At 58.5% G+C, this 26,556-nt stretch overlaps 3 protein-coding genes across 9 annotated transcripts; 1 reads left to right on the top strand and 2 right to left on the bottom strand.

The window, feature by feature from the left end:
• Positions 1-864: 864 nt before the first annotated feature.
• Positions 865-3,974, bottom strand: PGA5 (pepsinogen A5). Its single transcript, XM_030038453.2, has 9 exons — positions 3,872-3,974; positions 3,381-3,528; positions 2,718-2,835; positions 2,363-2,481; positions 2,065-2,264; positions 1,702-1,818; positions 1,446-1,584; positions 1,176-1,268; positions 865-1,080 (listed from the first exon to the last, which is right to left on the bottom strand). The coding sequence occupies exons 1-9, from the start codon at positions 3,925-3,927 to the stop codon at positions 931-933; spliced, it is 1,140 nt and encodes a 379-aa protein (XP_029894313.1). The 5' UTR covers positions 3,928-3,974; the 3' UTR covers positions 865-930.
• A 9,946-nt stretch (positions 3,975-13,920) lies between these two features.
• Positions 13,921-19,026, top strand: VPS37C (VPS37C subunit of ESCRT-I). 4 transcript variants are annotated; one of them, XM_030038459.2, is made up of 6 exons: positions 13,921-14,007; positions 14,994-15,098; positions 15,960-16,074; positions 16,152-16,323; positions 16,714-16,796; positions 17,065-19,026. In XM_030038459.2, exons 3-6 carry the CDS (start codon positions 15,982-15,984, stop codon positions 17,812-17,814), a joined length of 1,098 nt encoding a protein of 365 aa, XP_029894319.1. In that variant the 5' UTR covers positions 13,921-14,007; positions 14,994-15,098; positions 15,960-15,981; the 3' UTR covers positions 17,815-19,026. The 4 variants fall into 4 exon arrangements, with proteins under 4 accessions (XP_029894319.1, XP_029894318.1, XP_029894320.1 ...); XM_030038458.2 differs by having other exon boundaries at positions 14,994-15,102; positions 15,959-16,074; XM_030038460.2 differs by lacking the exon at positions 14,994-15,098 and having other exon boundaries at positions 13,989-14,007.
• A 336-nt stretch (positions 19,027-19,362) lies between these two features.
• Positions 19,363-26,309, bottom strand: CD5 (CD5 molecule). 4 transcript variants are annotated; one of them, XM_030038448.1, is made up of 11 exons: positions 26,029-26,309; positions 24,733-24,771; positions 24,264-24,333; positions 24,037-24,152; positions 23,894-23,956; positions 23,319-23,627; positions 22,122-22,406; positions 21,719-21,850; positions 21,233-21,286; positions 20,734-20,856; positions 19,363-20,551 (listed from the first exon to the last, which is right to left on the bottom strand). In XM_030038448.1, exons 1-11 carry the CDS (start codon positions 26,078-26,080, stop codon positions 20,466-20,468), a joined length of 1,329 nt encoding a protein of 442 aa, XP_029894308.1. In that variant the 5' UTR covers positions 26,081-26,309; the 3' UTR covers positions 19,363-20,465. The 4 variants fall into 4 exon arrangements, with proteins under 4 accessions (XP_029894308.1, XP_029894309.1, XP_029894307.1 ...); XM_030038449.1 differs by having other exon boundaries at positions 24,037-24,149; XM_030038447.1 differs by having other exon boundaries at positions 24,037-24,333.
• Positions 26,310-26,556: the final 247 nt, after the last annotated feature.

Below are 26,556 nucleotides of genomic sequence, written 5' to 3'. Positions count from 1 at the left end.
GCAGGGGGAGAGGGGTTTTCGGGGAGCTGGCGCTAGATTTTGACGGTTCCCGGTTGAGTTTTTTCCAGGGGCTTGACCTGAGCAAAAAGTCCCCGGTCCTGGGAAATGTTTGCAAGGTGCTGAGGCTGGTGCTGCCCCTGCAAAAGGGCTCTGCCCAGGGAGATGGTGAAAAGACAGGTCCGTGGTTCCTGGCAGCGTCACGGAGGTTTATCCAGGTGGTGTCCAGCAAGGAGAGGTGGTGATTAGTGGCACAAAGCATCTCCAGCACCAGGATGGGACCCAGTGCCGTGGCAGGCACCGTCCCCCAGCCTCCAAAAGTGGGCATCAGATGCTGGCAGGGGCAGAGCCGCAGCCGTGCTCCCATCCCGGTCCCTTGTGGTCCCCCACACCTTCCCCATCCCACCCAGCCACCGCCAACCCCAGCCACCTCATGGCGTGCCCCGTGGTGTCTTGGGGACAGTAAGCAGTGGCCCTGGGGCACCCACCTTTACCCGGGGCTGCGTGGAGGAATGCCCCAGCACCGGCTGCCCAAAAAAGCCAGCCCGGGTGCCCGGTTGGTGGCACGGCTCTGCCCGCGGCAGCGTGGAGCTCTTGGTGGCCGTGGGCACCTCCAGCCCCAGATCCGCACAGGCGCCTGGGGTGTTTGCGGGACCGAGGGCATCATCAGGATGCGGGCAGCGGGTGCCACCCCATCTGCCCACCCACCGGTGTCCATGCCCGGGGACGTGGCGGCAGTGCCGGGGTGGCCGAGCTAGCCCTTCCCAGAGAGACACGGCACAGGGATGCTTCTCCACAGCTTTATTGCGCTCGATGGCTGTTGCGGGAGGGGACGGGAGGGCTGGGCAAGGGTCAGCCCTGCCAGCCACCAAGTTGGGGATGCCAGGGCAGTGGGGTGTGCTGCCTGTTCCCGTCCCCAGCACGGAGGCACGCTCAGGGCAGCTGGGACAGCCCCACCATGTTGTTGGCTCTGTCGAAGATGACGTAGTACTCGCGGATGAAGACGTCCCCCAGGATCCAGAGCTCGCCAGACTCGGTGGGGATGTTCATGCCTTGGAAGCCGAGGGTGCAGTACCCGTCGATCTGCAGCCGAGAACACGGTGGATGGTGGTTACCAGCTGCCGGATCCCCCCACCCGAGCACCCCCCCGCCAGTCCCCTCCCCGGCAGGACGCTCACCTCTATCACATAGGCCCTGGGTGGCACGGAGAAGGTTTTGCCGTTGATTTGGAAGACGACGTCGGGCAGTGTGTTGACAGCACTGCAGCTGATCTGGGTTGGGGGGGGACACACAATGGCAGGTGGAGGGTCAGCGGCCACCCCGGGAGGGACCATGTGCCCCAGAAAGCAATGGGGACCAGTGCACCATGGAGCACCCCGGGGTCCAGCTGGGCACCCCGCAGAGCTCCAAAGGTCCCCAAAGCTCTGCGTCCTCCCCTAAGGGCTCACCGCGCCATTGGAGCTGGCACCGAGGGTGCCCAGGATGTTGCTGAGGGCTCTGTTGGGCATGGCCAGCAGCGAGGTGCCTGTGTCCACGATGGCCTGGCAGCCGAAGGAGCAGGCAACGGGCTCCCCGCTGATGGAGACGCTGGGGAGAGGGGCATGGGGTGAGCCTCCTGAGTGCTGGGTGAGGGGCCGCACCCCCCCAAAACGCTGGCTGGGGGACAAGGGGAGCCACCAAGCCTAGGGGCTGCACCGGGACTACCTGTCCATGGTGATCTGCCAGTAGGTTTCAGCAGAGAGGGGGATCCAGCTGATGCCGTTGGTGGTGTAGGATGGGTCGATGCCACCGAAGAGGACGAAGCTGCCTCTCTTCCCGTCCCTGCAAGGAGGGGAGCCGTCAGGTGGGGGTCCCACCCCACCACCACTCCGCTGGCAGTCCCATCACCGAGGGGGGCTTTGCCGCCATCCTCCTCTGCCGGTGCCGGTGCCGGCACAGCGGTGAGCCATGTCCCCCAGGAGCCACGGGGTCTCACGCCACCGGGGAACGGTGCCGGAGCCAGCCCCGGTGGGAGGGAAATGGGAGAAAATCCTCGGCAAGGGCTGGGCGGCTCCAGCCAGGGTTTACCTGCTCAGGTAGACAGAGAAGAGGTCCTTGGCCACAAGACCTTCCGACATCATGTTGTCAAAGACAGGGGTGGCTCCGGAGGAGGAGATGCTCGGGAAAGCCAGCCCCAGGATGCCGTCGAAGGGGCTGTAGTAGAAGAAATCGCCGGGCTCGGTCTCAGCCAGCCCAAAGATCTGGTTGAGGACGTTGATGGCTGCAACCTGGTCGGGAAGATGGGGAGAGGGGCTTGGTTTGGGCAGGCGGTGCCCCCGTGTCCCCTCTCCTGTGGGATGGGGGGGGCTGGTGCACCCCGCCTTACGGTGACGGTGTCGTAGCCCAGAACGCCGGTCATGCTGCCAGTGCCGTAGGCGATGGAGACGCTCTCGTTGGTGCCGACGAAGGTGGAGGAGTCCGCTGGGTTGAAACGTTTGTGGTTGCCTGCAAGTATAGGAGGGAGACGGTCACAGTCTGTCCTGCCCTCGAGGACCGAGGATGACTCTCCAGTGCCCTCCCCATCGCCCGACGTCCCTTAGGAGAGACAGGGCAGAACCGTCCTCGGCTCCCAGCCCGCCCAGGGGCTCCCGGAGCCACGCAGGGCAGCGGGGCTGGCCAAGCCCGGGGCTTCCCCTGCCTTCACCCCTTGCCTGGTGACTGCGGGGCTGCCGGACACCTACTGCAAGCCAGGCTGGAGCAGTACACCGAGGGCACCCACAGGTTGGAGGAGCCGGTGTCAAAGATAACAGTGAACTCCTGGGGTGGGGTACCGATGGAGATGGTGCCGAAGTACTCGTTCTGTCAAACCGGGATGGGGAAGGGATTAATGGGATGGGGAAGGGGCTAGCGGGATGGGTAATGGGTTAGGGGAATGGGTAAGGGGCTAGCGGGATGGGTAACGGGTTAAGGGAATGGGTAGGAGGCTAGTGGAATGGGGAAGGGGCTAGTGGGATGAGTAAATGGTTTAGGGGAATGGGTAAGGGGCTAGCAGGATGGGTAAGTGGCTAGTGGGATGAGTTAATGGATTAGGGGAATGGGTAAGAGGCTAGTGGGATGAGTTAACAGGTTAGGGGAATGGGTAAGGGGTTAGAAGGATGGGTGAGGGGCTAGTGAGATGGGTAATGGGTTAGGGGAATTGGTAAAGGGTTAGAGGGACATGTAAGGAACTAGTGGGGTGGGTAACAGGCTAGAGGGATGGGTAATGGGTTAGGGGAATGCATAAGGGGCTAGCAGGACAGGTAAGGGGCCAGTGGGCCAGGTAAGGAGCTAGGAGGATGGGTAAGGGGCCAGCAGCCCTGTGGGGTGCCCCGCTGGTGCCAGCCCCTCTGCCCCGCCATTCTCACATCCAGGTAGTTCTCCAGGGGCTCGGCAGAGACGCCGGCGTGGTAGTACTTGGAGGCCAGGTTGTAGGGGTGCTGCTTCAGGTAGCGTTCCAGCAAGCCATGCTCCTTCAGGACCTGCCGCAGGGACTTCCCCCTCTTCAGAGGGACCCTGGGGTGCAGGGGAGAGGGGAGCCGATCCGTCACCAGGAGCCGGGCAGGGACGTGCCTCGGGGGGGGGCTGCGGGCACCCCCGCCGTGTGCTTGCCCCGTGCCTCATCCCACAGCCCCCGGAGTGGGACCCGGGGTCCGTCCTCGCCGCGGGGAGCCTCAGCCGTGGCGATGGCTGGCGGGGGGGGGGGGGGGGGGGGGGGGGGGGGGGGGGGCGTGCAGGTTGTCCCTCCATCCCTGCTGCGTGCTGGGCAGTCACCCCGCTTGCCTCCCCACAAGCACGGGTACCGGGGGTCCTCGGGACCGCGGTGGCCGTGTAGGCATCCCAACATCCCAGTACTCACCTGGGGCCAAGGCACTGGGCCAGGGCCACTAAGCCGAGAAGCAGGAGCAGCTTCATGGTGCCTGCTAACAGTCAGTGACCGAGGCGAGGAGATTCTGAGTGTGCCACCAAGCCCCAGTCCGGTTCCTTATATCCCAGCCACGCTTGTTTGGTTGGCGTCCCCGATAAGAAAGGCAAACAGCTCCGGGGGCAGTTATCACAATGTCCTTAAGGGAGACGGGGTGGGGGGGGGGGAATGTCAAGCTGAGGACTCTCCATCTTCACTGGGGTCAAACGTCACAGCTGGGACACAGGGATGCTTGTGGCAGGCTGGGGCTGGGAGAGAAGCACCCTCCACTTACTCTGAGTCCCGAGGGGGAGGCACTGGGGGACAGGGGGGGACTGGTGAGGGTGACATGGGGCTAGCTGAGGCCATTTCTGGGCATTTGCCCCCCCCCATCTGACCACCTATGCATGATGCAAGCCGACAACACCGCTGCGGCCGAGGAACCGCAGCGTAAATCACGCACCATTAGATAAAAGCACTTATTTTCCAGTTGGCTCTAGCTGGCCGGGGTAGCCACCGCTGCCGCAGGGGATGACATTTTCCCCAGCCCCAGGGCAGCTGCAGTACGAAGGGTCCCGGGGCTGCTCAGGACCGTCCTTGCCCCGCTGTGAAAAGCAGAGTTTCTACCTGCAGGGGTTTGTCAGGGTGGAGGTGGCGTGGAGATGTGGGTCTGGCACGGGATCACCGGTCCTTTGGGGTCCCTTGGTGCCCCCCAGCCCCTTGCCGGAGGGTTTGATCCCGGCGGTTGCAGCCTCGTGCCCCTCCTGCAGCTGCTGCCCAAGGGTGTGCATCCCTTGGAGGGGACTGGGGGCAGCTGGTGGCCCCTCGCCGCTGCCCTGAGCACCCCGGGCTACCTTGGGGTGCCCACCCACGGGTGACAGCTGAGCCCTAGCTTCGTCACCTGCCTGGGCTGTGGCTGGCCGTAAGCCTGCCACAGACACAGGGGTTTGCACAAGGGGCTTCACCAAACGCCAGCACCAGGGGCTTGGTAGCGACACCGGGGTAAATTTGCTTAATCTTACACCTCCATCCAACAAGCAAACGTGGTTATTCCTCCCCGGCTTTATCCGTTACAGATGCCGGCTCCTGTTAGCTCAACACAAAGCATCTCTGTCTGCCTGCCCCGGGGCTCTGGGCAGGGAGGGTGGAAGCCCACGTCCTCCAGCTCGGCTGAGCCGAGCTGCTGCCTGCGACCCCCTGCCTGCATCCCCTGGCCCTGGGCTGGGGTCAGCTGGAGGAGCTGTGCTGCTGGGGTCCAGCTTAGAATCATAGATCACGGAATGGTTTGGCTTGGAAGGGACTTTGAAGGTCAGCTAGTTCCAAACCCCTGCCACGGGCAGGGACGCCTTCCACCAGACCAGGTCGCTCCAAGCCCCAGCCAACCCGGCCTTGAACACTGCCAGGGATGGGGCAGCCACAACTTTTCTGGGCAAGCTGTGCCAGGGCCTCACCATCCTCACAGCGAAGAACTTCTTCCTTACATCTAATCTAAATTTACCCTCTTTCAGTTTAAAACCATTACCCCTCATCCTATCACTACAGTCCCTGATAAAGAATCCCTCCCCATCTTTCCCATAGGCCCCCTTTAAGAACTGGAAGGTCTCCCCAGAACCTTCTCTTCTCCAGGCTGAACAACCCCAACTCTCTCAGCCTGTCCTCATAGGGGAGGTTCTCCAGCCCCCTGATCATCTTCGTGACCCTCCTCTAGACCTGCTCCAACAGGTCCCTGTCCTTCTTACGCTGGGGCTTCATCCGCCTCCACCTGTCCCAGGGCTACCTGCGGAACCGGGACCAGCTGGGAGGTGAAACTGGGACCAGCTGGGGGAAAGACCAGCTCAGGATGCCGCTGGTTGAATGATACCAAGGTCGCCCGTGCTGGCCTGCGTCAGAGGTGCCCGGTGCTGGACCAGGCGTCCTGACCTCCGTCACAGCATCACGTGCGTGAGATGTGGGTGCTGGTACGGTCACCTTGTCCCTGGAGGAAAACAAAGCCAGCCCTGTGTCGCCGAGCTGGGGACCAGCCTGCCCAGAGGCACCATATGGGCTGGAGCTGGCTTTCCTCCCTCGGTACCAGTTTCACCCCAGGTCTGAAGAATAAAAGAATTGAGGACAGATGCTAAATTGCAGTGGGGGAATGAAATGAATAAGAACCTGGTAGGATCTGATGGGTGATGTTGGGAGAAAAGGGATGAAACACTGAATTCTCCCAGAGCAAAAAAGAAGATGTGATGCATTCATTTTGGGGGTGGGGGGTCTGGAAAGGAGAAGGTCTTGGCTGACCCCCAAAATGGAAAGTCTGGACCTGGCAGGAGGCCACAGCCTAAAAACCCTGCGTGGAGCCTTGGCATCGTGTTCCCCACTGGCCTCCTGAGCCAGTCTGTGCCTGCAGGTAACTGTAAACTACAGAGAAAATCAGAGATTAGACAACAGCATCTACTTCAGGCTTTGCTCCCTCACCCCGTACAAGGCAGCAGCACGTTTTGATGAATACGAGGTCAGATAAGGAGCAGTCCCAGCAAAGGGGCTGGTCCGCTGCAAACACGTCCTTGCTGCGCTACACGTGGAAAACATTTTTTTTTGTAAAAGGTTATCGGAGCAGAGCGCTCGAGGACGCGTCCCTTGGCGGGGAAGCTGATTGCATTTCTTTTCCCCGATACACCAGGTGTCTGCACGCAGGGAAGAGGCTGTTCCTGCTGGGCAAAGCCTCTTCCTCCGCAGCACACAGGGGGTTTCACTGCTCCACCGGGATGGCTCAGGGTGATTCGCCCAGGCTGCTGCAGGTATTAGGAACAGCTGCTGCAAATCCTGTTGGTATATAAGGGAGATTGAGGGTTAAGATTTGCTGGTTTGCCTGGCTTTTGCTTGATTGCCCTGTGCTGGGAGCCCTTTGCAAGTTTCCTTGTGCCTCGGTGCTGGTGGAAGGCAGAGGCTGTACCCCTGCAGAGCCTGGCCCCTCAATGGCAGTGCTTTTGGGGAGCAGTTTGGAGAGCTGCCAAAGCTCACACCTTCCCACCCGTGTGCCCTCCAAGGATCGAGACCCGGGGTTTCCTCCAAAGAGGCTGCTCAGGAGCTGTTGGGCTTGGCATGTGCTCCGTGCTGGGACAGATAACGCCGTAGGAGGTCCGCGGGAGCCGGCATGGGCTGCGGGACGTGGCAGCCGGAGCTCCGCAAAGCTGGTAGACACGGGTGCGTGTTGGTGTGGCTCCCACATCAGAGAGCCTGTGATGGAGAGGAGGGTCCTGCTGGGAAGTGGAAATGGTCCTTGGTCCAGCCTCACAGCAGGGAATGGGAGGTAACCGGTGGGGGAGCGGGGCGGTAATTGCCCCCTCTCCTCGGGCAGGGATGGAGGTCTGGGTGATGCTGGGGTGGACTTTCCTCTATTTGTGAGAACATTTGTTCAGCAGAACATATCTGCTCAGGGTGGGGTGATGTAGGGGTGAGCTGCCTCCAAGGTGTCCTTCTGCACTGTCATCCTGCCTTGATTTTGGTAACGAACAGAGAAACTTCTCTGAGAAATGGCAAGCTGAAGGGCAGTAACATTTCCAGTGTTAAATTCTTCCTTCGGAGCAAGTTCGTGAGTTGGGCTTTGGGGACTGAAGTCTGGATGTGCTGTCACACTTTGCTTCAACCTGGTCTCCCTTGCTTTTGGGGCTGCGGAGTTTTGGTTTTTTTTTTTTCTGCCAGAACATTACAGGAAACAAAAATGACAAACTTTTCAAGAATTGTTTATCAATTCAATTCTCTTTTTTTGCCAAACAGTCAGCACGTTCAGACATAACATAAACTTCTCCGGGCACAGAAGGCAGGGACTAACCTGAGCTCTCATGGCAGTCCTCTCTCTGGGCAAAGAGGATGTTTGGGGTGAATGCTCTCCTTGTATTTAAAAAACAAGCTGGAAAAGCCTCATGCTCAGGACCAGTGTTTTAGTGCAATGTAACTTGTTTTGTAATGTTAGAGAAATATAACTTTTTTTTCTGTAACTCGATCACCCTGGCAGCAACGGGTTTGCCAGCAATTAAAGCTCCCTTGCCCAGAGCAGCAAACGGACTAGAGAAGCTGCAGCAGCTGAAAGCCTGCTCCGTTTGGATAAAAAGGTATGTCCTGCGTTTCTGGGCTGATATATGGGCCTCGAGGTGAGCTGGCCTCTCTGAACACCCAAACTGTATCCCAAATTCAGGGATTGTATCGTGTAATGAAGACTCGAAGCAATTTTCCACTTTTTTACTGCAGACCCCTTACTGCACGCAATTGTTCCTGAAACAGAGCTCCACGTGCAAAGTTGTAATCCCTGAGGAACACGATTTCATTTTTTCAATGGAAGGAAATAATTTGTCAAATTATGAGAGGTTTGGGGAGGAGCTCATTCTTCTGTCAATAGATCCCATCACTAGGAGCCAATAAAAAACGGTATGTATTCAGACAGGCGATTCAGTGTATTCAGACAATTGATTTTTGGCTGTATCATTACACACAGAATGAAGAAGTTGTGGAATTCAGCACCAGAAAAATCTCAGAACAAATATTTAGCACTATTAAAGAACAAAAGAAATGGGGGAGGATGGAAAATAATCACTTTCAGGGTGCGAAATGACTTTCCGATAGGGCTACGGAAACACTTTGTCAGATGAGAAAACCCTGTCTGATGTGACGAGAGGGAAGGTTTAACAGCAGGTCAGCCAGCCCCTGCCCTGGGCACTGCACAGCTCTCAACACGGACTTGGCGTCATCATTCCCTTCAATCTTGATGGCCAATTCCTAGGGGAAGGATTTTGCTGGAGATACATAAGGGCTTGCTCTTCCATGGGCTGGAAGCGGTAGCGGCTGATGCTGATGGCTCCAGAGAATTTGGAGGCAGATGTGGTGTGACCCATCTACCACTTAACATCCTTCCAGCCTCAGGCCCTGGAATGGGAGGGGGGCAAATCAGCAGCACAGGCAGCCTGGTGGGTTCATCGTGTTGTCAAAGATGGGGATGGCTCCGGAGGCAGCGATGCTGGGGACGCCCAGGCTCAGGATGCCATCGAAGGGGGTGCAGTACAAAAAGGATCCAGGCTCAGGCCAATGGTCTGGTTGCTGAGCTGGATGTTTCCAACCTTGGCAGAGAAATGGAGGGAATGAGACACGCAGGATTCTGGAAGAACCCGCCCCAAAGGGAGCAGGGAACCGTGAGGAAACTCAAAACCAAGCTGCGAAGAGCTCGAAACACAACACTGCTGCATCCCCGCCGTGGCAGAGAAGGCGGCTGAGGGGAGAGCAGGGAGCAGGCAGTGCCTGCGGCACACGGTGGGGTACCAGCCGGGTACTGGGGTGTACTGGGCACAGCGTTGGGTGGCAGAGGGTGGCCGCTCTGTTGTAGCTCTGCTTGGCGGCAGAGGGCACCAAACGATGCAGAGATCCTCACCGTGTTCTCCAAAAGCAGATGAAGACCAGCTGGAGGGATGGATCTGGAGGCTTTTAGTTCTGGTTTGCCTGTTCCCGATGCAGCTGTGGCTGGGTTAGGATTCCTGTTCAATAAAATCCCTAAAGAGTTATCCTTGTGGCCAGAAAAATGTAAGATTTTAATGTCTGTTGTTTCGAGATTCAAGTAAGGCTGCATTTGACTCCCTGCGTGCAGAGGCTCTACCTGGGCTCACGATGAGCTTGGGCTATGCAGAAGCGTTAAATGACTCATAAGGAGCACTAAAATAAAGTACCCAGCAGCACCAGATGGACTGGTTGGTGGGTGGACAGCTGGTGGTTGAAGTGGTTGTGGTCGACTGCAAAGGCAGAAGAGTTGGGTGGTGACCTTGAACCCCCCCCCCCCCCCCCCCCCCCCCCGCAGAGAAGGGCCGCAGCTGAGGCGGTGCAGGACTGCTGACAGCAATGTTTTATCCTTTGCTGCTTCCAGTGATTGGCAGCAATCTGTGTGCGAAGAGACAGTCCCTCTAAAGGCAACATGAGATGTGCTGGAGGTAATTCATATGATACCCTGAGCAATCTAGGTCATAAACAACAGGAGACCGGCACCTCCAAAAGCTGCCTTGGCTCTAAGATGGCACTCAGATGGCTCTGAGCGGGCAAACAAATCAATCCCTGTGTGTGGATCCCTGTCAGGAATGCAACGGCTGCTAGGCCGGGAGACTGTTGCAAATCATGCGATCTATCCTGATGGCCAGGTGCCTGAAAGTCTCAGTGGGAACTGTATGAGATTAGGCAACAACACTTAGGATGCATTTAACTGTCATAGGGCTCACCCCCTGGGCCAAACAGGACCGTATATGAATTTTCAGACTTTCTGTATGGCAAAGGACTTTGCTGACTAAGCTCAGGAACCGCCTTAACTTTATCTGTGCAGGCTTGAAAAGCTCAGCCTGAAAAAAAAACACCTTATTGAGATATAGCTTATCTTAGTAACTGCAGATTAAGGAAGCAAACTTGTTTTCCAGTCCCTGTTCCTGGTCTTTCCTGTCCCTCCCATAAAGGCGTTATCGTACATCATACAGTTGCTTTATTAGAACCGTCAGATGAAAGGCACAAAGGCAGAGAGAAGAGAGGTCTGGTTTGAGGCTCCTGAGGTGTCAAACCCCTATGATTTGATGTAAGAATATTTGCTGAAGTTGTCAAGGAAGCCCCCAGAGATGTAGGCTGATCCTTGCTGAGCTGGTGGTGGGTGGACTTTTGGTGGGGTAGGACCTCTAGGTGGTCAGGCCAGCTCTTTCCACCTGCTGTGGGTTGATCCTGGATGGTGACCAACACCTTTGGCGGCCTCGGTCTGTGGTTACTAAATCAGTGAACGTTATTCTCTGACTGGGCTGCCTAGATAGTGGCTGGACCACATGGACCACAAAGCTTCCTAGTTGTACAAGGGCAAGTGCAGAAAGGGAACTGGTTTGATTGCGGCTCACTCATGTGAGAGGCGAGCGGCTGTGAGCTGACAGACGGCCAGGGGTACGTCTGTGGCATGGTGCTGAGAAAAGCTGTGAGAAATGGTGCTTTCTGATAAACTCCCGATTAAAAGATGGGTGGGATTCTGAGAAAGGCTTTTCTGTCGTCTGAATCCTTCCCTGTTGAGGAACACAGATAACATTGTCTTGAAAACAAACAGCATCACATTAAAAGAAAAAAGAACAGCACTATCAATTTTTTTTTCCTTCTATTGGGAAATGCTCCAAATTTCATTTGACTCCTGGGCTCAGAAGGAACATTCAACCAAAACCACAAATGAACTTGGCCAGATAATAAACAAAAGGTGAAATCTGACAAACAATCAGGATTGCTGAAATCAACTTTGCGCATGAGGGTTGTTTGGTTTTTTTAACCTTTCACTGACTCTGTGTTCATTTGCTCTCTAGTCTTACGCTGCCACCTTCTACTTCGGAGCCCAAGGAGCTGCAAACAACATCAGCTGCTCTAACGAGCTCCTGCATCAATAGCAGGAGACTCCGGAAAGTTTCCATTTCACTCCAAAACACTTTCTGGATTACAGCTTCATTTCCTCAGGGTAGTAGGACTTCAAACTGACCTAAGCTGCTTCAGAAGCTGGCTCTGTAGCTGAATGCTCCTTACCGAAAACGTTTTACCCCTTTCTGCCAGCTTTGTCCTAAGCCACGAGCACTCTGTTGATCCAGAACAGCTCAGCTGGTGCGCACACTTGAAATTTGGTACTTGGTGTAATTCGAACGCTTACTCATTTTCAGTCATTTTCGTTCATGGTGCGTATTGGGTATTGGCCTTTGTGCCTCTGAGTCTTTCACCTGATAAAGTAACTGTGTGATGTATTATAATGACCAGCTGAAACCATCTCTTATACAAATTAAGGATGCTAGTAAACAGACAATGGGCACACCTTTCAGCGTTAACCAGAAAATATCCATTTATCACATTCTTGACTGCTGGGTAACACTTTATCATTTAACTGGATACTTTCTTCATTGCAAAGAACAAATTTGAACAGAACTTAAGCCTATCCTCTACTCAGTTCTTACAGTTTAATATAAATTGTGAACTAAATGTGCTCTAGCCCTTCCACGTCTGTGGAGACTGCTTCTCAAACAAGCCCTGAAAATATCGATCTCCCTTTGGAAAGTCAAGTCCCCTTTCTTGCAAGAACATTGGGTTTTGACCTGGTTATCAGCCATGCTACAAATTGTCCTTGATTAAACTACAGGGTACCTATTAGGATTCATATGACTCATATTTATTATACAACAGTCAACAGGCCTCACGTGGTATGTGTCTCCAGCGGGGACGAGAGGTGCCTTTCCTCAGACATATGCCTGGACCTCAGCACTTCTGTAACAGCTGGGTGACCTTGCCCAGCCGTCTGCAGTCTCCTTCACGTTCCTCTCCCCTCAGCATCTCCAGCATGTCTTATCCGGCAACGCGGAGCTCTCCCCCATCCTAACACAATCCTTAGCCCTGCTCACCTCTGCGGGAATGTGGAAGTACGGGTGGAAAAGTGGAGGCTGGCTTTGTGTAGAAGGTGGCAGGATCGGAGCTTCCTCTGTCTCATGCTGCTCAGGAACTTTCCTGTTTCGTGCAAGGAAGAGCTAACACAGGTATTCAAGAGGGATTTGCTTTTATCTCTCGGTTCCAGCTATGCTACCTGGAAAAAATGCCTTTATATGAATTTTTTGCACATTGCTGAGGTCTGTACGTACTGCCTCTACGCTGTGGTATCACAGCCCGTGGCTTGGCACTCCATATCCTCTCTCTCACCTCCTTTGCTTCTCTGTCATCTCTTCTCTTGCACTTCCATCAACTTTTAGCCCCCATCTCCAGCTCTGCCACACCTTTACTGCCACTTACCTCTCCACGCTCACTTTGCCTCCATCCCTTTACCTGTCAAGGAAGTTTTAATTTAATTTTCATTTCTCACAGGGCTGGAGGATTACCAGGATTACAGCCAACAGAATTCCAAGTCACCCGAAACAACAGGCGTTTGAGTGCCTGTAGCACCAGCTGCTACTCAGCACGAGACGACCCGCGGAGAACAACATGGCTTTGCAGCGGTTCTCCTTGCTGTTAGATCTCCGCAAAACACAAACTGGAGGAGGAGGCTGCCTGCGTGGGAGGCCCCGGCTGCAAGGCGCTGATGAGGTCGTGACAAGGCAGAAACTGCTTCAAATCCCACCGTAAATCCAACCCAAACCCGCTACGCCTGAATTTCAACCAGCTGCCTGCTCTGTACGCGATGCTAAGCTTTGTTGTAATGCTCTCCTTTTAACTCTTGTCATAATGATTAATCTCGCCTAATCTTTGTCTGTGGCTCTATAGCTTTCCGCTTTTCTGAACGAGCCAGCGAAGACAAAAGTGTCCACGCAGCAGCTGCTGCTCAGGGCTCACGTGGAGACTTTGAATCAATGTACAGAAGAACCGCAGAGCTGCCCTCACCGCTCCAAAAACCTCCACGGCCCTCATGGCAGGCAGGGTGACTGGGGGACACATGCTCGCTGGGAGCAGCAGCCCCTACTTTACCATCCCTGGGGCTGACAGGTGAAGCTGACAAATCTATTGCTTGCAGTGCTCAAGCTCACACTGGAGTCGGGCAATGCTGCCGGCCATGCCCAGGTTAATTGCTATGGTGTTGAAGACCGGAGTCAGGACGCATCAATAATCACACAAAATAATTTAGCAGACTGGCAATTCTTCTAGGAAGGCATAAAAGAAAAACTCAATTAAAGTCAATTATAAGGGAGGCAGCTGGGGGAAAGTACCAGAGCGTCAGGGCAGGCCCAGCGTGGAACAAACAGGTAGGACGTGAAGGCTCGAGCAGGCCACAGCTCGACGAGAGCTACACCGGCAGGCAAAGGCATAATATTTATTAAAAACAGACGTAGTATGTATAAAATACAGCCTCTCTGCAGGGGCACGGTAGCCCTGACACAGAGGCCGAGGCCCCGGCTGCCCGCCAGCCTCTCCGCCACAAGATGGCGGCGGCGGGATGTACCACTCGCCTCCTCCTCCCCTCCGGGAAGGGCAACCTCTCCCCCGTCGTCGTCGTCGTCGTCGTCGTCGTCCCCCGCCCCAACCTGCCGGTGGCACCGCCCACTTCCGCTCCCGCGCCGGAAGCCGGAAGCGCTGGGCGGAGGGAGGGTCCAGGTTGCGCGGCGGTGAGTGCGGGGCGGGGGCGGCGGAGCCGGTAACGGGGCCGTGCCCCCGTGTCTTGTTGAGGGGAGGCGGGTTCTGCCCGTCATGCCGCTGCCCCCGGCGTTCACGGCCTCTCCGGTGGACGACTGACAGCCGTTACCCGCCGGGCGGCGGCGGGGGGGGGGGGTGGCGGTGGCGGTGGCGGCTCGACCGGGCCTCGTACCGGGAGCCGCGGGGGAAACCCCGTTCCGCCGTCTCCGTGGGCCGCAGCCTCCTGGTTGCCGTTCCCCTCACCGCCCAGGACGGGCCCGGTGTTGGCGGAGCGGTCTCCGCCGTGTCCCGATTGGAGAGCGGTCCCGGGCTGGCCTCGCTCCGCGGTTCCCCCAGGGTGCTGGGACGGGGAGGCCTTGGGTGGGCACCCCCGGGGCTGGGGGAGGCTTTCCCTAACCGGGGACAGAGCACCGAGGGGGTGACCGGCGTGTAGCAGTCCGGCGGGCAGCCCCTCACCGGTGCCCCCAGCCTTTCTGAGCCACGGGGACCCGTGCGGTTCCTCTCAGAGAGGCCAAGCGTCACCTCGCTGGCTGCATCTTACCGGAATGCTGCTAAAAACCGGTGAGATCCGGGAGGTGAGAGCCCCTGCCCAGTGCTGGCGCCCGGCCAGAGCCAAGACAGTGCCCAGCTCTTTGCGCCCACCCTCTCCGGGGGCCGTTTGGAAGCTTCCCCCAGACTATCAGTGACCTCCACGCCTGCACGGTGGCAGGGACTCTGCTTCTCGTTTGCCACTATTCCTAATTTTTCCCTCTTACACTCTGCGAGCCTCATTAATAACAAAAAACCCCAAAACATAAGTTTATTTCTGTTTGCAGAGTGATGAAGTTACGTACATAGGTAGTAAGGGAGGTAATTTCCCGTCTTTTAGGTGGTTGTTACTCGGACGGGTTTGGCTGGATCCTGGGCAAAGAGATTTGGTAACCCTGAGCCTTACCTCGTCATTCTGTGTTACGTGCAGAGGCTGACGCAACGCTCCCAGAGCGAGATCGTGGGGATGTTTCACCCGGGTGAAAGGTAGAAGAGCCACAGGCAATTAGGACGCCGCCGAAATCCCCATCGGCTGTTTGGTATGTCCCTTTCCCTCTCAGTGGGAGTGCACTGCTCCCGTGTTTCTCACCTGTTTTTTAGCGTACTCCCGCATTATTGCATCCCACATCTTAAAACCTGTGACATGAACGTCTGATATTTGTTAAATATTATTAGACAGCCTGGATTATGTGGAATAAGTCATGGACGTAGTGCAGAAAATCCATTATTTCTCTGATTTTAGTAATATTCTTAAAATCACAAGTATTGGATCGAGTTCACCTCAAATGAATAATGCCATCACTTCGTGTTTTCTAAGGGTAACAGCAGTAAGTGAGGGAAGCGATGGCACCATGTAGCTAGAAAGGAAAACGTGGAAAGAAAACACATCAAATGAGATGGGAGCCGAGGAACTGGAGAGGTGATGAGGTACGGGAAGACAGGGGCGGCGATGGTGGTCCCACCAGTGAGTGTGGGCCGTGGGTGGTTGGATGTGAGCAGATCGGGGAGGTTTGCTCAGCAGAACGAGAAGCTGCAATGGGACGACGCAGTGAGAAGCCAGCTGGAGTTTTGAGAGTCAGGGTGACGTCGCCCTGCTATCGAGTGGCTGTGAGTAGGTGTTTCCTTGACAAAACCGTCTGGCACACACAAGTAATCCTTCCAAATATGCTGTGAAAAGGAAAAAAGTCAGTTGCCAAATCAGGAACAAGTAGATCTGTTTTCCTTCTCACTCTGCCCTCAGTCTCGCTGATTCTTTATAGCACAGGGGAACTTCTCTGGCGTAGCCGTTTCAAGCAGTTTAGCAAAGCTGGTTTTAAATCACTAATCGGATTAGTACCTATTTGGAGCTGGCTTTAGAAAACCTCATCTTTATTTGACTTCCTTTCCCCCTCCTAAGAGTCTGCAGCTCCTCTGGGAGGATGGACACCCTGAGGAACCGGACGGTGGAGGAGCTCCAGGAGCTGCAGGAAAATGCAGAGGAGATCGAGCGCCTGGCCCTGGAGTCCCAGGAGGTACGCGGGGATGGCGTGACACGGGCTGGGCTTCGTTAGCATTTCACCCGTGCTGACTGTTGCGTCTCCTTCCGCAGGTTCAGGAGCTGCAGCTGGAAAGGGAGATGGCCCTTGCCGCCAACCGGAGCTTGGCCGAGCAGAACCTGAAGTTCCAGGCGCCGCTGGAGACGGGGCGCACCGACCTCTTTAACAAATACGAAGAGCTGCAGAAGCTGGCTGAGCGGTGTAAAGAGCAAAAGGCAAAACTGGGTGAGCGTTTGCAAACCTTGCATGCTTTCCGATGGAGTCACGTGGGCTGTAGTTAGTGCAACATCCTTCCCTTTTGCTTCTGCTTCCCTTGGCCATGTTGAGCAGAGAAACTCTTGAGGGTGGTGGCAGAAAGGATTCTGCTGCCTTTAAAAACGATATTCTCCTGTTTCCTGGTCAAACTCAGTTGGACAGATCAAGGATGCTATCCCAGCAAAAAACCCTTCTAGCGCAGCAGTAGCTAAGGTTCTTTCCTCTTCAGATTTGCTCCTTGCATCAACAGTTTCCAAGGCAGGAAGGCACTCCTGTGAGAGTGCGACAGGGCTGTTTCCTAATGATTTTTCCCTGTTTTGTGTTTAACGTTTTGCTCTGCTGCTCTCATTGTTTCCCCAGAGAAATTTTCAGCAGCAATGCATCCTCAGACCTTGCTGGATCTCCTGCAGGTGGAAAGCCAGAAAATTGAAGAGGAGTCTGAGGTGAGCTTAAGGTTTAAATCCATTAGCAATTCAAGTGATTAGTCCTCAAAGACTTGTAATTACACTCCCAAACCTAATCCCTTAAATCAAGGATTATCTCTTTGGAGTTTGGCGTTCTTGCTCCGAAAAATTGGATTGCCCTTTGTTTGCTTGTATGTGGTGCGATGGTCCTCTGTGTGTCTCTGAGAGAGACATAAATCCTAAGCTGGGCTTGGGGAAGAGGAGTAGAGGGATGCAGTGCTGAACCCGAGGCTGTCTTCTCTTCCAGAAAATGGCCGAGAAATTCTTGGAGGGTGAGGTGCCCCTGGAGACATTTCTTGAGCAGTTTTCCGTGATGAGGAAGTTGTCCCACTTGCGCCGGGTCAGAGTTGAAAAGCTGCAGGAGATACTGAGGAAGTCAGAAGCGTCGCAGGAGCCCGGCAGGGACTCTCAGCAGCCGCCACCGCCGCCTCCTCACGTACCTGGGCCCACAGACCCGCCGAAGCCACAGCCTTTCCCTTCAGGGGCTCCTTCCTTCCCTTTGCCCTACAGCCCAGCCCCAAGCATGCCGGTCGGCCCCACAGCCCACGGAGATCTCCCTCCTGCTCCTTTCTCTGGCTCCCCGGTCACCGTGGGACACGTTGCCTCCTCTCAGCCGAGCACCCAGCCCGTGTTTCCCTATAAGCCTCCTTCAGGTCCCGGATACCCGCCGGCGCAGGCTGCTGACTCCGTGCCGGGGTATCCCAACCCTCCCTCGGGAGGCTCATCTCCAGCTCCGGGCTATTCCTGGTCTCCGTCCAGGGGCCCACCTCAGCCCCCACTGTTTCCTGGCTCTCACCCCTCTCCTCCGCCACCCAGACCCGGGTACCCTGCCTACTTTCCCCCTGGGGCAGGGAGACCGCAGTGTCCCTACCCGACCCAGCCCCCTCTCCCTAGTTTCCCAATCCCCGCACAGCCTCCCTATCCTCCTGGACTGCCCCCGCCCTTTGGGTACCCCCCACCTCCAAACCCTCAGCGCCCTGCTTGGCCTGGCTACTAAATCAGGACTCCTGGGAGAGCGTCCTTTGCTGCTCCCTCCTCTTTTTGTGGACTGAGGAAGAAGAGCAAACTGAGAACGTTGCTCTTCGATCCATAGGTGCAAAAGCATTACGCAGTGTAAGAGACAGTAGCGGCTCCGGGCGTCAGGCGGGCTGACGCTGTCCCCGCGGGCTGCGACTCTTTAAGTTGGGTTTGTGACGATCGCTGGTGCGCTGAAGTGTTCGCTTCCAAATCGGCTCGTCCAGGCTCCGGTGTGAGAGCCAGGTAGTCATCTGGGTACTCGGCTGGGGTACGCGGGAACGATGTGCACTGATTGCAGCCGCTGAGAGCCGAACCCCCTCATCTGCATGTGCGGGAGCGTGCGTGGGTGAGTGAGAGAGACCACTCCGCGTGTGCCTGTCCTTTGCTATGTGGGTAACAGATGTAGTATCATAATTCTAAGCCTTTTCACAGGTGTTCAAAAGACACGGTAGGAATCTCTGACAGTATTTCTGACACAAAATACTCACTGCTTTCCAAGGACCTTCCTGGAAGCGGGAGGCAGAGCCCGCCCGGCTTGCAGGCGATTTGTAACTGCTTGTAGCAGGGAGAAGCAGCTAGCTCACCCCTTGGGTGGGCCAGGCCTTGAGATCCATGTCTGTCTTTACTGCTGCTGCTTTTGTCCAGCACGGGAGCCTTTCCCAGGCTGGGCCGGCTGTGCGCTGTCTCGCCAAGGGCACGAAGGCTCTGGTAGCTCCCCAGAGTTCAATGCATGGATATTATCTGTGCTTTTGAAGTAAACTGGGCCGGCACGATGTCTCAGGCTGCTGCTGCTTTGGGGGCACGTGCCTCGGGTCACAGGGAGGAGCGGGAGTCGGTGCCTCCTGCCCAGCTTTGTGAAACGCTGGGGCTCGGCAGCCTCCTCCTGTATCCCCGGCCTCTCCTGCGGTGCCCAGGGGAACAGGGCGGTTATTCGGGGTGCTACAGTCTCCAGCCTTCCTCACATCCCCCTTCTCACAAAACACTAGGTAACGGATGGAGCAACGAGTTAACGTTAATGGAAATGGGATTTGCTTTGCTCTGCACTTTATCCTACGAATCCTGCCTGTATCCCTGTAAGTTATTTATAAGGAAAGATTACTAATGGACTAGAACAAGGCAAATGCTTGTGGGGTTTGATGGAAACAATTCCATATCTGTGGTTAATTACAGTAATAAAACTTGATGAATTGCATGCGGGGTCATGGCAGTGGTTGCTTTGGGAAATGATGGGGCATCCAGCTGACACTTTCTATTGATCATTTTATGCCCTCCTGGCATCCTTACACCAACTTCCTCTTGATTTTGTCAATAAAACCTTTCACCCTCTTGCAGGACCATCTTCTTCAAACTCCTCTTTCCTGCTTTCTTGTTTTCATCTTTCCTAAGGGGCCCATTTGCGTGGGCCTCTTCTGCATCAGCCCATCTCTCCCCTCCTTTGGTACCGTCTCGCGTTTTCCCTCCCCAGCTGGCAAGTAGATGGTCTACAGAACAGCACTGGTAGCATTGGAAAGAAGAGAACCAGATGTAATTACTAGAAAAACCAATTTTATTACAACGGTTATTGCTTATTAAATATCTCTGACTTGTTCTCGGTATTTCTGCCTTCCCCATGCTCCTCACATCCATGCTTTGCTTTATACATCTGCCCAAATCTCACGCCATCCCACACAAACACAGCCAAGCGCGTGTCTTTGCAGCTTCCCTGGGAACCCGGCAGACGCGGGTCTCGCAGTCTTTCTCGTGAAGCTCAGCACCCCGGTATCGGAGCGCCTGACAGACAGCAGCCAATTTCGCTTTCAGCCTGGCCCAGGTGGGAGGAGGAGTGTGGTTATCCTGGTTTTGAGAGATGAAGAAGTCTGCAAACCCCCTCTAAACGGCCGTGAGCGTGGCTGCTCAGCTCTCAGTGCAGGTATGAAGCCTGCTGCAACCCAGCTGCCTCTTAGACTCATGCAAATAGCTTTAAAAACCCCCTCCACCTTGCACTCTCCCACGAGGGAGTCTCAAAAGCAAGAAGAAGCTTTCTCAGAAAGGTGCTTGCGTACCGGGGCGCAGCCGAAGCTGAGCTAGGCTGGGTTAGAGCTGAGCCGTGCGTGCCTGGTGCCCAGTATGAGCAGGTACGGAGGAGCACAGGCAGGTTTGGCTCCGAGTCTGGCAGGGGTTGGGGGGACCTGGCCCCGGAGGTCTCCCATCACGCTTATGGGGGGGGGATGCAGGCAGGCTTTCTTCCGAGGTGAGCAGCGCAGGTATTTGTCATCTCTTCCGTCCGCTTCGTTCAGTTCATCATTGCAGAGAATCGCAGAAGGGTTTGGGTTGGAAAGGACCTTCAAAGATCATCTTGTTCAACCCCCTGCCATGGGCAGGGACGTCTTTCGCTAGATCGGGTTGCTCAAAATTTACCTTTCTTGTGCTGCATCCCACCTCTGCCTGCAGGGCGGGAAAGCGGTTGACGAAGGAAACGAGGTCGCTTGCCGAAAATGCAAGAAAAGCCGCTGCATCAGCAGTTGCACAGCTTTGCTGCCATGTGCGTGACCACCCTGGGACAGCACCGGGTGGTGGGCAGGAGCGGGGTGGGGGGGTGGCTCGGCTGGGGACCAGGGCAGCCCGAGGGGGTCCCAGCTCCGGCGAGGGGCATCACACTCTGCGGGCAGAATGCAGGTCGTAGTCGCTGTCGGAGGAGTTGTCCGGAGGGTTGGAAGCTCTGCGTGTGCCTTCCAGGGCTGCGGGGGAATGGATGTGTCTCATTATGGCGGCTGGGGGTGCACCCCAGCCCCGGCACAGCCGCCTCCCCCGCTGTCGGCAAAAGTTTTGCCGTGACGCTCTTGCCCGGGCGGTTCATCCCCGCCGGCGCGCGTGGGAAGGGAGCACGGAGGAGCCATTCCCGGCATCCTCCTGCGCTTACCTGGGTAAGCTGAGAGGTAGGAGCTCTTCTGGGGGGGCTGAGCGTAGTCGTTGTCCCCCCCCTGCACCCGCTGCCCCTCTGCCCGCGGCCTCAGGTTGACGGTGCTGTTGCGGTGGAAGGAGACTGGAAGAAATGGTGGGAGAAGGGTCAGGATTGGGGGGGGGGGGGGGGGGGGGTGTGAGGATTTGGGGCTGCGGCAGCAGGTTCGAGGCGATGCACCCACCCCGCTGCCCGGGAGGGGAAGGGGGCTGAGTAAAAGCGGGACCCGGTCCCGCGCTGCGAGCCGGGGCTCGGCTCTCCCGGCTGAGTTAATATCGTGCCCGTGAGTCAACGCGGTGGCAGGAAGCGAGAGCCGGGGCTGGGCGCGAGCCCGCTCACACCTCCGCCCCACGGTGCTTCTTGCGGTCCGGGGGCGAGCAGCCCCCGAGCCAGCCCCAAAAACAGCCCCAGCCCCATGGTAGTGGGGGGGGGGGGGGGGCACCAGCTCGCTGCTCCTCACCCGTCTGGTTGAGTCCCGTGGGGCCGATCCACTGGCGCTGCTTCTTTTTGGAGACTGGAAGGCAGAGGCGAGCGGTGAGAGGGGGATCTCTCCCAGGACCTGGCTAATGCCCCTGCCCCAAACTTCGCTTCCTCCGGCTGCCTCCCCCCCGCCAGCCCCATATGCCGTCCCAAATAATCTCCCCTGCCCGGTAATCCCCCCCCCCCCCCGCCGCCCCGCAAGACCCTCCGCCTGCTCTTTTGTGTCCGCTCGCCGCCTAATCCCCACCGCAGCCTGCAAAACGCACCCCGTTCCCCCGGCCACCCCCCCTCTCTGTGCCCACACCGTGTGGGGCAGGGGGGGATCTGTCAGACTGAGCGGCATGTGCATCTCCCAAAACCCCCCCTCCCAAAAGGGGATGGGGGGGGAAGCGGCAGGGATGGATGCACGGAGCTGCCGCGTGGTGATTGCGGAGCAGGAGGAGAAGCTCCAGAGCTCGTCACCTACTTCTCTTCATCAGCCTCCTGTAGGCAGGAGGGCCGCAGATGAGCAGGAGGATGCCGAAGAGGAGCAGGGCCAGGCAGATGCTCACGATGGTGCCTGCTGCCGTGCCGGTGGGCTGCGGCTTCGAGTCCTGGCCTGGGGAGAGGACGGGTGTCACCGGACGAGACCCTCGTGCCCAGGCAAAGGCTGATGCCGGGAGCTTGAGCACCCACCGCCCTGCCGGGAGGGCTGCAGGGAGCCCCGGCAAGTTTTTCCCCATCCCCTGCCCCGAGCTCACATCCTCTGCCCATTCCCGAGGCATTTCACACGTGGAAATCCCAGCTCCCAGCATCAGCCGGGGATGCCTGGGCAGCACTGCCCGTACCCCACGGTGCCCCCGGGGATCAAGCCCGGTACGGTGGCTTACACACGACTCTGGTCCGGGAGCAGGTCCGGGGAGCCCCGAGACTGGCGTGGCAGAGGTGCAGGTTGCGACCCTTACAGGTGACACCCGTCGAAGGGGGGTCCCGGATCTCGGTACTGGAGGAGAGGTTCCCGCACCGCAGCTCCCGACACAGCTGCCTGCCCCGCTCGGCTCGCTGCACGAAGTCGTCACACAGCACGTGCCACCGCCCCCCGTGAAAGACCTCGACGTCCCCTTCGCATGGCGTGGGGCCGGCCGCCAGCCTCCGCAGGGCCTGGGGCTGGGAGCCTGGGGGAGAGAGGCAGAGAGGGGGGTCAGACCCACGGGGAGACGTCACGGCCGCCTCCGCGGGGCTCGGCGTCCTGCCGGCGCGCGGTCCTCCTTCCGCCGGGACCAGCTCTTGGCACAGGGATGCTCGCGGCATCTCGGCTTCCCCTTGTGCCGCTGGGACCGGGGGATACGCGCGAGCCGTACCGGGGCCACGCGTTGAGGAGCTTTGAGCTGTCCCTCCGGGAAACGCAGCGGTGGAAGCCCGCTCTGCCAGCTGCCGCGGTGCAGCCCGTTAAACCCCCAAATCCCACAGGCGGGTTTTTAAGCTCGGGCAGATGGCAGGACCCGAAGCAAGCCCGCTCCTCGCCCCGCGGCTTGGCTCTCCGTGCTGCGGCACCGGCACCAAGCCGCTCCGCGGGGAGATGCTCGCGGCGGGGGAGATGTTCGCAGCAGGGAGATGCTCGTGGCAAGCACCGGAGAAGTCTGGACGAGCAGGGTGCTGGGCTCCGCCGCCATACCCCGCACGCCCGTGTTGGGTTTTGGGGTGCTAACACGGCTCTTGCCATCCGCCGCTCTCGCTCCCCGGGTTTTCCTACTTGCAACGCTGCTGCGTTCGAAGCCCGGGGCTGGGGGTGCCGCTGCCAGGAACCGAGCGCAGCGGGGAGATTTCCTGTTTTGCCTTCGCACACAGGAGAGCAAGAGCAGGAGTGGGTGGATGGGGTGCGGGGGGCAGACGGGGACGGGGCTGTTGCGTTGCCCGGGGCTTCGGCCGCCCGGCCAGCCTGCGGCCAGGCATCCAGCCCAGCGATATCCCCGGGGTTCTCACACCTCTGCAAGGGGGAAAGCAGCCCGCGGCCCCAGAGCACGCCGGGCAAGGGGCAAGCGAGGGGTCGGGGAAGGAGCGGGGACCACGCTGGGGCGAGCTCTTACCCGAGCAGATGATGAAGGCAGGCTCTTCCCCCCGCCGGGCACTGGTCCTGTTGAAGCAGTCGAGGAGTGGATGGCTTTTGCAGGACTCCACCACCTCCCACCGGACCGGCAAGTGGCTTCCTCGCTCCGGCTTGGCGTAGCTACGGTCGTCGATGGAGGTGCCGCAGCGGAGATCCTGGCAGATGCGGGCGGCCAGGTCCGGCCAGATGCCCGGGCTCTCCGCCACGGCCCCCCACAGCCCCTGCCTGTGCAGCTCCACAAAGCCCGAGCAGCCAAAGTCCCCATCCACCAGCCGCAGCCTGGCAGGTCCTGGCAAGGGATGGGGGAGGAAAAAAAAAAAAAGCATCTCGTTACAGACCGAGACGACATTTCTTTCCGTTCTTGAGCAGAAAGTCCTCGAGCCCGCCACATCTGAAGCTTAATTGCCCCGTCCTTGCTGCAAACACTATTAATGAGATCAGGCGATCGCGCAAGGCGGGGGGCGGTTTGCTTTGCTGTGCGTGCCCCCCGGTTTGGCCATTGCCGTTCCGCTCCCCTCTGCCATGCCCGGGGCTGGGCAGGGATGGGGCTCTTACCGGTGGGCTCCGGCGTGGTGGCCGGCGGTGACGTCGGGGGCTTGGGGGTGGTTTTCACCGGCTCTGAAACAAGAAGAGCAAGGGGAGGTCAGGGCAGCTGGTCCCCTGGGACGGGGGCGGCCAGGGTGGGGGTCCAGGCTCACCGCTGCAGATGACGATGACATATTCCGTGCAATTTCCCGGCACCCAGCGGCACGTCGCCGGGGCGGCCGCCGGCCGCGTGCACTTCAGCAGCCCTGTGTTTGGTGGCTCCTTCCTGCTGGTAAAGACGAGCTGGAGGGGTTTGGTGATGGGGGGGCCACAACCCAGCCGCTGGCAAACGCCGTCCACGCCGGGCTCGCTCACGCCGTCCCGGCACACGTGGCTCCACCTGCCATCCCACTTCACCTCCAGCATCCCGGCGCAGCGGCAGCCGCCGCCGATGAGCTGCAGGCTGGGCTCTGCGGGGAAAGCACGGGCGTTAGGGGCTTTCCTTCCCTTCGCAGCATGTTTTTCCACCCCGGGGCTGGAAAAGCCCTTGTCGGCTCGTCGCTGCAGTCGGGCTCGCCGCTCGGCACCGGCGTGCCCCGCGGCGGCGGCAGCCGGGGCTTCTCGCAAAGCGGGGCAGGAAGGAAACGGAGGGTTGGGGGGTGCACGGGCAGGCAGGGGGGCTCGCGGGGTATGTGCGGGTGCCGTGGGGTTGAGCTGGGACGCTAGGCTGCACGGAGCCCGTGATGCGGCAGAGCCAGCTTCCCGGCCGAGGCAGCTCTGGCAGCCGCCACGCTAACGAAGCCGCGGCCGAGGAGCTGCTAACGAAGCCGCGGCGCGGTCCCCGAGCCTTTGCCCCCGTGCACTCTCACCTCCGGCGCTCAGGGTGGCTCCTCCATGGCCGGGGATGGCTGCAAGAGAGAGGGGGACAGGGCGTCAGTCCTGCTCCTCGCCCCGGGGGAGGTGGGAGCCCCCAGCCGAGGGCAGAGGCTCCCGGCTTTTGGCCTCTTGATGGTTATTTTGGGGGAGAAAGGCGATTCTGGGGGCTCAGGTCAGCCTTTCGCCAGGGTGAAGATGCTGCCGGTGGAAAGGAGCCGGCGATGGCGGCCAGGAGCTCCCTGGCCATGCCATACTCTGCGCCGACCCGGCTGTAATGTTTGGGGGACACCTCTGTCCCCAAAGCTCAGCAATGGGGACAAAGCCCCAGGCTGGCCGCACGCCCCTCCCCGGTGCTTGGGGCCGGAGGAGGAGGAGGCAGGGTCGTGCTGGCTTTTTCCTTAGCAATAGAAGACCATTTTCTGGCTTTCTCGGTGAATTTGCTCTCGCTCCTCCTCCTCACACCTTTAATTAAAATAAATAAATACAAACGACTTCACGCAACTGGCCATGGCGCTGCCTGCCAGGCTGCCCATCCATCTGCTGGTACACAATTATGGCTGAAAAAAAACAGACAAGGGCACCTGCTAATTACCGCTAACTAGCTAGCGTCACCACTGGTAGGAAGAGTACGGCCAAGCAGCGACGGATGGTGCCACCATCGCCGCAATGAGCCGGAGCGGCACGGTGCCTGCGGCTGCCTGCTGCGCCATGTGGACCAAGGGGCAGCCGGGGATGGCAGGAGCTGGCAGAGAAGGAGGATGGGGGGGGCGGCTGCCGGCCCCCCAGCACCCTTAGGCTCGCTCCTGGGGTGTGACGAGCATCCTGGGGACCCCCAGAGCCGGGAGGGACCGCACACGTGTGGCTCTGGCCGAGGCGTGCCCGTACTCTCCTCGCCGCCCGCGTTTCGGTGTGGGCTCGGCGGTCCCGCTGCTGGTCACCAGCCCCTCTCCCCCTCCTCGGCCCGAGCCCCCCGTGCTTGGGGCTTGCCCAGGACGGGCACGTGGGACCCCCGGACCGGTGCCACGAGCGAGCCGAGACGGGAGCATCGGCGAGCCCCAGCCGAGGGCACAGGGCTGAGCCCCCCCCCGAAATACGCCCGGCTGCCTGGCAGCGGGAAAGCCGGGGGGTTTCGCCGTGGGATTTCAGGGGTCCCGGGCTGCGGCAAGGCTTGGCCCCTTTCCGCATCCCTGGCACCGGAGCTGCCGGCACAGCGGGTACGCTCGGGTAAAGCGGCCATGGCCCCCACACCCCCTACCCCTTGGCCGCACTGAGCCCCCCACCGTACTCACCCCACATCCCCAGCAAGACCAGCAGGCGCAGGGTGGGCAACCGGGCTGCCATCGGCACGGCCAGCCGCCTCCTCCGCCCCGGCGCTGGCGGCTGAGCGGGAGGCTGCCGGGGGCACCGCCGCCTCTGCTACCCAGCCCGGGGAAGGCAGGCAAGGGGGGACGGGCAGGAACAGGCTGTTTTTCCTCCCTCTGTGGTTTTCTGCGTCACATCTATGCTCATTTGAAGTCTTAACCTGGCAGCTGCCTCCCCAGGTCCCGCTGAGCATGAGAGCGAGAGCAAAGGGGAGAGAAACCTGGGGGGGCGAAGCCCCCCACCCACCCCATCCCAGGGTCCCCCCATCAGCCCCCCATCTCTGCAGAGGGTGTGAGCCCGGGAGACGGTGAATGTACAGGGGTCAGGGGGACCCCAGCTCTCCCTTGGGTCCCCAAAAAGCCGCTGGTGACTGGAAGGCAGCATGGCCAAGCGAGAGCCCGGGGCACCCAGAGCTGGCACCCGAAGGAGAGCCGGGGCGGGGGGGGGGACACAAG

Source organism: Aquila chrysaetos, chromosome 16 (genome assembly GCF_900496995.4).
Source record: "Aquila chrysaetos chrysaetos chromosome 16, bAquChr1.4, whole genome shotgun sequence".
Classification (NCBI taxonomy): Eukaryota; Metazoa; Chordata; class Aves; order Accipitriformes; family Accipitridae; genus Aquila; species Aquila chrysaetos.
The sequence above is the reverse complement of the archived record's forward strand: the minus strand, read 5'-3'. Positions and strand labels throughout refer to the sequence as shown.